The sequence below is a fragment of the Physeter macrocephalus genome, chromosome 9, assembly GCF_002837175.3.
Source record: "Physeter macrocephalus isolate SW-GA chromosome 9, ASM283717v5, whole genome shotgun sequence".
NCBI lineage: Eukaryota > Metazoa > Chordata > Mammalia > Artiodactyla > Physeteridae > Physeter > Physeter macrocephalus.
This window is the reverse complement of record NC_041222.1, coordinates 39,582,988-39,594,596: the sequence shown is the minus strand read 5'-3', so window position 1 is coordinate 39,594,596 and position 11,609 is coordinate 39,582,988. Positions and strand designations below refer to the sequence as shown.

General features: G+C 36.2%; 1 protein-coding gene across 1 annotated transcript in view; it reads left to right on the top strand.

The window, feature by feature from the left end:
• Nucleotides 1–11,609, top strand: part of GDA (guanine deaminase) — a 126,429-nt gene that overhangs the window by 110,220 nt on the left and 4,600 nt on the right. Inside the window, exons 11-12 of the mRNA XM_024126878.1 lie at nt 4,827–4,973; nt 8,063–8,193. Coding sequence (XP_023982646.1) covers nt 4,827–4,973; nt 8,063–8,193 — 278 coding nt within the window. The remainder of the gene's footprint in view (nt 1–4,826; nt 4,974–8,062; nt 8,194–11,609) is intronic.

Sequence of the window (11,609 nt, the reverse complement as noted above, 5' to 3'; positions counted from 1 at the left end):
ACAAAATTAATGCACAGAAATCTCTTGCATTCCTATACACTAATGATGAAAACTCTGAAAAAGAAATTAAGAAAACACTCCCATTTACCATTGCAACAAAAAGAATAAAATACCTAGGAATAAACCTAGGTTACCTAGGCAGACAAAAGACCTGTATGCAGAAAACTATAAGACACTGATGAAATAAATTAAAGATGATACAAACAGATGGAGAGATATACCAAGTTCTTGGATTGCAAGAATCAACATTGTGAAAATGACTGTAGTACCCAAAGCAATCTTCAGATTCAATGCAATCCCTATCAAATTACTAATGGCATTTTTCACAGAACTAGAACAAAAAATTTCACAATTTGTATGGAAACACAAAAGACCCCATATAGCCAAAGCAATCTTGAGAAACAAATCGGAGCTGGAGGAATCAGGCTCCCTGACTTCAGACTATACTACAAAGCTACAGTAATCATGACAGTATTGTACTGGCACAAAAACAGAAATATAGATCAATGGAACAGGATAGAAAGATAAATCCACACACATGTGGTCACCTTATCTTTGATAAAGGAGAATATACAATGGAGAAAAGATGGTCTCTTCAATAAGTGGTACTGGGAAAAGTGGACAGCTACATGTAAAAGAAGGAAATTAGAACACTTCCTAACACTATACACAAAAATAAACTCAAAATGGATGAAAGACCTAAATGTAAGGCCAGACAGTATAAAACTCTTAGAGGAAAACACAGGCAGAACACTCTATGACATAAATCACAGCAAGATCCTTTTTGACCCACTTCCTAGAGAAATGGAAATAAAAACAAAAATAAACAAATGGGACCTAATGAAACTTAAAAGCTTCTGCACAGCAAAGGAAACCATAAACAAGATGAAAAGACAACCCTCAGAATGGGAGAAATTTTTTGCAAACGAAGCAACTGACAAGGGATTAATCTCCAGAATATACAAGCAGCTCATGCAGCTCAATATCAAAAAAAAAAAACCCAAACAACTCAATCCAAAAATGGGCAGAAGACCTAAACAGACATTTCTCCAAAGAAGATATACAGATTGTCAACAAACACATGAAAGGATGCTCAACATCACTAATCATTAAAGAAATGCAAATCAAAACCACAATGAGGTATCACCTCACAGTTGTCAGAATGGACATCATCAAAAAATCTACAAACCATAAATGCTGGAGAAGGTGTGGAGAAAAGTAAACCCTCTTACACTGTTGGTGGGAATGTAAATTGATACAGCCACTATGGAGAATAGTATGGAGGGTCCTTAAAAAACTAAAAATAGAACTACCGTATGACCCAGCAATCCCACTGTTGGGCATATACCCTGAGAAAACCATAATTCAAAGAGTCATGTACCACAATGTTCACTGCAGCACTATTTACAATAGCCAGGACATGGACGCAACCTAAGTGTCCATCGTCAGATGAATGGATAAAGAAGATGTGGCACATATATACAATGGAATATTACTCAACCATAAAAAGAAATGAAATTGAGTTATTTGTAGTGAGGTGGATGGACCTAGAGTCTGTCATACACAGTGAAGTAAGTCAGAAAGAGAAAACCAAATACCGTATGCTAACACATATATATGGAATCTAAGAAAAAATAATGGTTCTGAAGAACTTAGGGGCAGGACAGGAATAAAGATGCAGATGTAGAGAATGGACTTGAGGACATGTGGAGGGGGAAGGGTAAGCTGGGACAAAGTGAGAGAGTAGCACTGATATATATACACTACCAAGGGTAAAATAGCTAGCTAGTGGGAAGCAGCTGCATGGCACAGGGAGATCAGATCAGTGCTTTGTGACCACCTAGAGGGGTGGCATAAGGAGGGTGGGAGGGAGGCTCAAGAGGGAGGGGATATGGGGATATGTGTGCACATATAGCTGATTTACTTTGTTGTACAGCAGAAACTAATACAACATTGTATACCCATTATACTCCAATAAAGATGTTGAAGAAAAAAAAAGAATTACTCTAGAAAATAAAATTTATTTACATATTTGAAAGTAAGTAAATAAATGGGCTTTCTACCTCCATTTTCTTTATCACTAACGGAACACAGTTTATAGTTAATATTTGTTTATGTCTCTTTTCCTTCCCCACTAGATAGTAAGCTCATGTGGAACCTGTAACTTTCATTTATGAGTGCTTAAATAAATCAGGCACATAGAAGGTGCTTAGTAAATCTGTCAGTAAATGGATGAACGCATAAGATGAACACACACATATAAAATTACTTCCTTTTATTTTTCTGTTGCCCTCTTGCTCAAGTTTTTACTCTTATACAGTTTTCTTAGCTTCTTCTTGTAATAAATAATATCCTTATATTGACTCTGGCAAGAAAGTGATAGTGCCACTCTTTTTCATGATAGTAAAGGTGGCCTGGGGTTAGGGAACAGATTTTCTGAGAAAAAGCACCCATTTTCTTCCCTCTACCATTCTCCCATGCAATTTCTACCCTTTGGTCCTCATTCCCCAGCACTTATATTATTTAACTGGATTTTCTCAGCAACTGTTAAGATAAATGATGTTATTTCTAGTTTCTGAGAAAATTGAGGGTCATAAGTACTGAGTAACAATCAAAGGTCAACAAAGCAAAAAACACTCCAAATCCACAGTTTAAAACCAGGTCGGTAAAATGTGGAAGTTCACCGTTTCTTTTTCCACCCTATCACTCTGCCTCTTGTTACAGATAAAGCGGGGATTCTACCTACATTACATGTGCTGTAGAAGGAAGAAGAAGCCTCCCGGGCTTAGCTCACTGGGCAGGGCAGGGATCGGGAAGTTAGTATCATGCTGGAAATTCTTCGAAGAAAAGCTTGACTCTTACACATATGGTTCTGACTAAATATCATCGTTTGTGTGGTCCAGGGTTCATTCTTTCATCTGCCCAGTATTGTTCCATGTTGGAAGCTACTTCATTAACAACATCCAGAAGAATATAGGATGATTAAGTCATCTTATAAGTCAGCAACATAAGATGGCTCTCAAAAATTTTCTCAATAAATTACATAGCATTATTTCCTAATCTATCCTTATTCTTTCTAAATGGATAGTTCTGGTTAGATACTGAGGAAAAGACTACTTCCTGTCATATTTTATAAAATCTGTTTTTATAACTGCAAGTATTTAAACCTTACATGTTCACACCATCCTAACAGCATTGCTTTTGTTTTTCTGTTTCCTTCCACTCTTCACCCACATATTTTGAAATATATATTCAATCTTTATATATTTCCATACCATGTAGTGATAGCATTTTATTCTGCTTTTAGACTGAACATTTTCTTTGTTCTGGTAATAAAGAATCAGTAGACAAAGTATTTCAAAGCTTAATGTGCATTATTGCCAAATCGTATTTGTTTTCTTAGTTTGATGCTATGATAAAATGAAAGGCTAATTGATGGTTACTGTATATTAAAGTGGACTAACTAAGTAGATGAATAAAAGTTGTCAAGGAACTGGATGATCTTCTGGCAATACTATTCTGGCTAAAGAAAAGTATTTTCTAAAAAAAAAAATCATACCAGTTTATCTAAAGACATGTAAGACAGTTGAACATAAAATTAAACTGCAATCTAGGATTATTACTTAATAGGCTATTACTTTTGATCTTTGCAATATATATAGGCACTAACAATTATATATGTCTTCCTAGACATGACAGAAGGAACCCTTGAAATATAAAGTGTATTTTATAAGCTATAGATGTACTTTTCCTCTAATAAAACATGTAAACTTACTTGACATTTATTTATACAAACTCATTAAATAACTTCTATATTCATTCTTGTCAAAGGTAGTATTTCAATTTAATTATGATTAGGGACTTATTTAAATCACTATAAAAATCTCATTCCTCATCTAATGATGCCAGTGACAAATATAAAGCTGTCTACATCAGCATTGCTCATTTATTACACCAATTTTCCAGAATATATAGGTCATTCTAAAAGCTCTCCCTGAAAAAAATATAAAGTAGCTTTTTAATTCTCAAAGTTCTCATCAGAATTAAAATAGAGTTAGGTCAAGTTTTTAGAGCATAGAGCTGTGAGATTATTTTACATTGTTTTTATTTATTTGAGTTTAGGGAATATTCCGAGATGTTTTTTCTCTTAACTTTATTAAACATTTGGGCATTGTACTGGGTTGAACTGTGCTCCCCCTACCACCTCCCGGAAAAAGAGGTGTCTACCAGGAACATGTAAATGTAGCCTTATTTGGAATAAAGGTCTTTGCAGATGTAATTAAGGTAAGGATCTCAAGATGAAGTCATTCTGAATTAAGGTGAATCCAATAACGAATGTCCTTATAAGAGACAGACAATGAGAGGTACATAAAGACACAGAGGGAAGAAGGCCATTTGAAGATGGAGGCGGACATTGGAGTTATACTGCCACAAGCCAAGGAACGCCAGGAGCTGCCAGAAACTGGAGAAACTAGGAAAGATTCTTCCCTAGAGCCTTTGTAGGGTTGGTGGCCCTGCCAACACTTTAAGACTTCTGCCCTCTAAAACTGTGTGAGAATGAATTTCTGCTGTTTTAAACTACCACATCTGTGGTAATTTGTTGCAGCAGCCCTAGAAAACTAATACAAGTATACATTTGATACTAACTGCAGGTTTTGAATTCCTTTAAATGTTAGTCTGTGTCTATTTTGTTTATAGATAAGATCTTTTCTTTGAAGTATATTAAAGAGTGAATACCTGTTATTAAAAACAGAAAAAATCCTATATACCTAACATTCCATTTATCTCATAAAGTTACTGTTTTGGCTTTATTTTATCTACCACAGATGTGGCTGGTGGTTATTCACCTTCCATGCTTGATGCAATCAGAAGAGCAGTGATGGTTTCCAACACGCTTTTAGTTAATAAGATAAATGCGAAAAGCCTCACCCTCAAAGAGGTCTTCAGACTAGCTACTCTGGGAGGCAGCCAAGGTAATAAGCATTTTATTTCTCACACGATGTACAACCATGCCAATCTGTGTCCTTCGCTGCAGTGTGAAGGCTCGTGATAGTGGCATCAGCAGGCACCCCCATATTCATGACTGTTGCATCTCATATAATATAACCAAAACGTAGCAAGTACATGTTCAAGCATGTGGGGGAGGCATCATTCTTTTAGCAAGTTCCCTGTTTTTGGCAGAAGAGATGTTCAGTATGCAATTATCATATTAATTGTTTTAATGGATACTTGCATTGGTCACATGCATACGAGTTCTTTAATCAGTTTTTTTCCATTGAGTCAAGTAACATGCTCTCTATTGGCCTAAGTAATAATAGCCTAATAATAATAATAATAGCCAAGACTTATTGGGCCCTTACCATGTGATACGCACTATGCAACATGCTTTATGGATGCTGTTATTTAATCCTCAGAACCACTGTTATTAATTCCATTTTACCAACAAGGTACCTGAGTGAGGCTTACACACCTGTCAAGCTACAGTGTGCCATGATTTGAATCCAGAAAATCTGATGCGAGAGCGCAGGGTGTTACCCACCGTCTTCCACTGCAATATCTTCCTGTATAAATCTTAGCTTAGACTATGTATTTTGTTTATATACTTAAGTACACTAATTACCCAAGCCTCTTTCAAAGGAGAAAGATGGAGAAGTATAGTTGATTGATATGCAAATATTGTTCATCGCCTTTTCCCGGTTCTCACATGTAACTGTATTTTTACTGAAAAAATAGAAATTGGTAACTGCATTGCTTTCTGTCACTTTAAGTATTATGGTATAATCTGGATGGATGACAGTGAATATATCATGAAACCTTAGGTAGCTAGTGAGAAAAACATAGATCTTGAGACAGGTGTATATTTTTAATATATTTTAATATTTTTATATTTATGATATATACCCTAGATCTTATAAATGAAGTATGATGGAGGCCAGGGTATCTTGGGAAGAGAAACTTCCTGGCTCTTCTCTGAATGTTCTGGGCTACGAATGCCATAAAGAACATTTCAAGAAAGAAAGCAAAGGTTATGTGCTTTGCATTTCCCCCAGTCTTATGATTTCATTTTCTAAAGTTCCAAGGTTTAAAAGTTCTGTTCTTTTAACAAGTGTGACACTCCCTACCCTACCCCAGTTTTCACATCTGAGTTGTCCTACCATCTGATTTTCATGGTGCAAATGACTTGTATTTAAATAGTGCTTTTTTTATTCTAGGCTCTCTGTGAGTTGTTTCATCAGGATCCTGTATCTGACCAGGCCGGCATGGGGTGCTTACCAAATCATTTCTACCTTACCATATAGCTTTCAAATCTATTTTCTGGGCCGCTGTTATGAAATTTCTTCTCCTTAGCTTGTGTCTCTACAAGAGTCTGAGTGAATGAGATGAATGCATCCCTGTTTAAAGTTCACATCTTCCCTGCTTTACATTCACTCTCAAGATCAAGATGTGCATAAATCACCTGCAGAGAGCCAACATTTGCTCCAAAGACAGTAAACCTGCATTTCCTAAAATGCATTTGAGTTGCTTACCAGCCCAGCTAGGCCTCACTGAAATAACGTGAATTTAGATCAATTTACAATTCACTGACAGTAGTTGTGTTTTTTTGGGTTAGTTCATACCTGAACTCCCCAGGTTCTAACAAATAGTCCAGTTAGTTTATATATATATAATACCATCAACTCCTGGCAAATGAACGTGGTTATCTGGCCTATTAAACACACAGTTTTATGTTGAATACAGTCATCAAAAACTCATGTTTGTCATGCTGTTTGTCAAGGGAAAAATGAAGTAGAGTGTAATCGATGAAGGAAGAGAAAATTTCCAGTGATTTTCTATTACATTCAGTTCTTCCCCCCACAATCAGTGGAAGTCACCTAACCACTTTTAACGTTTCTAATTATGTTTGCACCTCTTTAAGAACTCTTTAGCTAAAAAAAATCTTTTTCTTTTCTGAGAATAAAAGAGTTGCCCTTTAAATAACCAGCAAGATTTCTAAATCTGTGCTTAGAGCATTGCCAAAAGACTTCTGGATATCCATACCTAGAAATATAACGTAGTGGGTATTGTCTAACAGGAATATGGTGTCTAATATTTTCACATAGGACTGTATTCTGACAGTGATAGAATACAACAAATACATGTAAAAATTCAAATAAGTAATGCTGCACTCCAGTTGACCTTTCTTTCATGCATGCTTCTATTTGGAACACTCTATCCAGATTCTGGCTTTAAGGAGCTTTAAATTCAATACCTTCATTGACCAGGAAAACCAACTACCCTCATCTTCTGAAACTAAACCATAAAAATGAGAGATGTTCTTCCTCGACATCCACTATTCATGGAATAGGAATTCTAGCTGGGAGATGGATCAAGTAAATAGACATTATTGACCTATGCCCTATTTTAGAGAACCATTCTTCCCTGGCAACGAAAAAATCTGTAAGGTTACAGAGAAATTAATCTGCTTTCAAAAGCATTGGGACTCTTGAGTTATGAAAATCTATTTACTTTCAGAAGTGAATTTTTTCTATTCAAAGGATTTAAACTAAGGAACTTAGGATGGATATGCCTGCATTGAAAAAAATGCAAAAAGCTATTTTTTACTTATTTGAAGTTCATTTCACTGCCACAAAAATAGATCTTGTCAGTTATTTCATAGAACAAAAAGAACAAAAAGGGCAAGGAAAGGAGTTGGAATGTTGGAAGGAGAATAGGAGGGAAAGAGAAAGATATTATGTCCATCATCATGTTTCTTAGAGAGGTGAATGGAAATCACAGACCAGTTGGACTGTGAAGGGTACTGATAGAGCTGAAACAGAGAGACAACATCAGAATTATGATCATGGTGTTGAAGAGAACTCTTTTTATTCTCAGATTTTGCTTTCCCTGTGCTTACTCTGCCTTCTGTAAGTCGAAGTCTTGCGACCTATTGGAATGCTTCACTATTAACATACTAATTTTTTTCTAGTGACACACTGGCAGATTCTGTCCTTGCAAATTGGGATATTTGCATGGTCCGATGGCTAAAAATACTAACTGTTTATTAATTTATTCCATCCTGTAGCCCTGGGGCTGGATAGACAGATTGGAAACTTTGAAGTGGGCAAGGAATTTGATGCCCTCCTGATCAACCCCAAAGCATCTGACTCTCCCATTGACCTGTTTTATGGAGATTTTGTTGGTGATATTTCTGAGGTACGTAAAAGGAAGTTGATCAAAAAGCATTAATTTCATGAACTAGTCAGTCACAACAGCTTCCCTATAGAAAAAAAATAGACACTGAAACATTTTAATGGAATGCAGGAGAATCTTACAAGGGAAGCTAGATCCTTTTTTTTTTAACATATTGAGTTTAATTGCTTTACATTGATGTGTTAGTTGCTGCTGTATAACAAAGTGAATCAGCTATACATATATCCCCATATCCCCTCCCTCTTGCATCTCCCTCCCACCCTCCCCATCCCACCCCTCTAGGTGGTCACAAAGCACCAAGCTGATCTCCCTGTGCTATGTGGCTGCTTCCCACTACCTATCTATCCCACGCCTGGTACTGTACACAAGTCACTGCCACTCTCTCACTTTGTCTCATCTTACCCCTCCCCCTCCCCGTGTCCTCAAGTCCATTCTCTACATCTGCGTCTCTATTTCTGTCCTGTCCCTAGGTTCTTCAGAACTGTTTTTTTTTCTTTTTTAGATTCCATATATATGTGTTAGCATATGATATTTGTTTTTCTCTTTCTGACTTACTTCACTCTGTATGGCAGACTCTAGGTCCATCCACCTCACTACTAATAACTCAATTTTGCTTCTTTTTATGGCTAATATTCCATTGTATATATATGCCACATCTTCTTTATCCATTCATCTGTCAATGGACACGTAGGTTGCTACCGTGTCCTGGCTGTTTTAAATAGTGCTGCAGTGAACACTGTGGTACATGACTCTTGTTGAATTATGGTTTTCTCAGGGTATATGCCCAGTAGTGGGAATGTTTGTTGGCAATCTGTATATCTTCTTTGGAGAAATGTCTATATAAGTCTTCTGCCCATTTTTGGATTGGGTTGTTTATTTTTTTGATATTGAACTGCATGAGCTGCTTGTAAATTTTGGAGATTAATCCTCTGTCAGTTGCTTTGTTGGCAAATATTTTCTCCCACTGTGAGGGCTGTCTTTTCATCTTGGTTATGGTTTCCTTTGCTGTGCAAAAGCTTTTAAGTTTCATTAGGTCCCATTTGTTTATTTTTGTTTTTATTTCCATCTCTCTAGGAGGTGCGTCAAAAAGAATCTTGCTGTAAGTTATGTCATAGAGTGTTCTGCCTATGTTTTCCTCTGAGTTTTATAGTGTCTGGCCTTAAATTTAGGTCTTTAATCCATTTTGAGTTTATTTTTGTGTATGGTGTTAGGGAGTGTTCTAATTTCATTATTTTACGTGTAGCTGTCCAGTTTTCCCAGCACCACTTATTGAAGAGGCTGTCTTTTCTCCATTGTATATTCTCCTTTATCAAAGATAAGGTGACCATATGTGCGTTGATTTATCTCTGGGATTTCTGTCCTGTTCCATTAATCTGTATTTCTGTTTTTGTGCCAGTACCATACTATCTTGATTACTGTAGCTTTGTAGTATAGTCTGAAGTCCGGGAGCCTGATTCCTCCAGCTCCGTTTTTCTTTCTCAAGATTGCCTTGGCTATTCGGGGTCTCTTGTGTTTCCATACAAATTGTGAAATTTTTTGTTCTAGTTCTGTGAAAAATGCCATTGGTAGTTTGATAGGGATTGCACTGAATCTGTAGATTCCCCTAGTTTCTGGAGGGTTTTTATCATAAATGGGTGTTGAATTTTGTCGAAAACTTTTTCTGCATCTATTATCATATGGTTTTTATCCTTCAATTTATTAATATGGTGTATCACACTGACTGATTTGCATATATTGAGGAATCCTTGCATTCCTGGGATAAACCCCACTTGATTATTGTGTATGATCCTTTTAATATGCTGCTGGATTCTGTTTGCTAGTATTTTGTTGAGGTTTTTTGCATCTATGTTCATCAGTGATATTGGCCTGTGGTTTTCTTTCTTTGTGACATCTTTGTCTGGTTTTGGTATCAGGGTGATGGTGGCCCCGTAGAATGAGATTGGGAGTGTTCCTCCCTCTGCTATATTTTGGAAGAGTTTGAGAAGTAAGGGTGTTAGCTCTTCTCTAAATTTTTGATAGAATTCGCCTGTGAAACCATCTGGTCCTGGGCTTTTGTTTGTTTTATCATATGGTTTTTATCCTTCAATTTATTAATATGGTGTATCACACTGACTGATTTGCATATATTGAGGAATCCTTGCATTCCTGGGATAAACCCCACTTGATTATTGTGTATGATCCTTTTAATATGCTGCTGGATTCTGTTTGCTAGTATTTTGTTGAGGTTTTTTGCATCTATGTTCATCAGTGATATTGGCCTGTGGTTTTCTTTCTTTGTGACATCTTTGTCTGGTTTTGGTATCAGGGTGATGGTGGCCCCGTAGAATGAGATTGGGAGTGTTCCTCCCTCTGCTATATTTTGGAAGAGTTCTAGGTATTTTTTGATTTCCTCTTTGATTTATTCAGTGATCTCTTGGTTATTTAGTAGTGTATTGTTCAGTCTCCATGTGTTTGTATTTTTTACATTTTTTTCCTTAATTGATATCTAGTCTTATAGCATTGTGGTCGGAGAAAATACTCGATACTATTTCAATTTTCTTAAATTTACCAAGGCTTAATTTGCGACCCAGGATATGATCTATCCTGGAGAATGTTCCATGAGCACTTGAGAAGATATTTGAGATGTTTTTTGTTTCCTGAGGTAGGATTGTATTTCTATAAACTTCCCTCTTAGAACTGTTTTTGCTGCATCCCATAGGTTTTGGGTCGTCGTGTTTTCTTTGCCATTTGTTTCTAGGTATTTTTTGATTTCCTCTTTGATTTATTCAGTGATCTCTTGGTTATTTAGTAGTGTATTGTTCAGTCTCCATGTGTTTGTATTTTTTACATTTTTTTCCTTAATTGATATCTAGTCTTATAGCATTGTGGTCGGAGAAAATACTCGATACTATTTCAATTTTCTTAAATTTACCAAGGCTTAATTTGCGACCCAGGATATGATCTATCCTGGAGAATGTTCCATGAGCACTTGAGAAGAAAATGTATTCTGGGTTTTTTGGATGGAATGTCGTATAAATATCAATTAAGTCCATCTTGTTTAATGTGTCATTTAAAGCTTTGTTTCCTTGTTTATTTTCATTTTGGATGAATTGTCCATTGGTGAAAGTGGGTGTTACAGTCCCCTATTATTGTGTCACTGTCGATTTCCCCTTTTATGGCTGTTAGCATTTGCCTTAAGTATTGAAGTGCTCCTCTGTTGGGTACATAAATATTTACAATTGTTATATCTTCTTCTTGGATTGATCCCTTATTATGTTGTCCTTCCTTGTCTCTTGTAATAGTCTTTAAAGTCTCTTTTGTCTTATATGAGAATTGCTACTCCAGCTTTCTTTTGATTTCCATTTGCATGGAATATCTTTTTCCATCCCCTCACTTTCAGTCTGTATGTGTTCCTAGGTCTGAAGTGGGTCTCTTGTAGA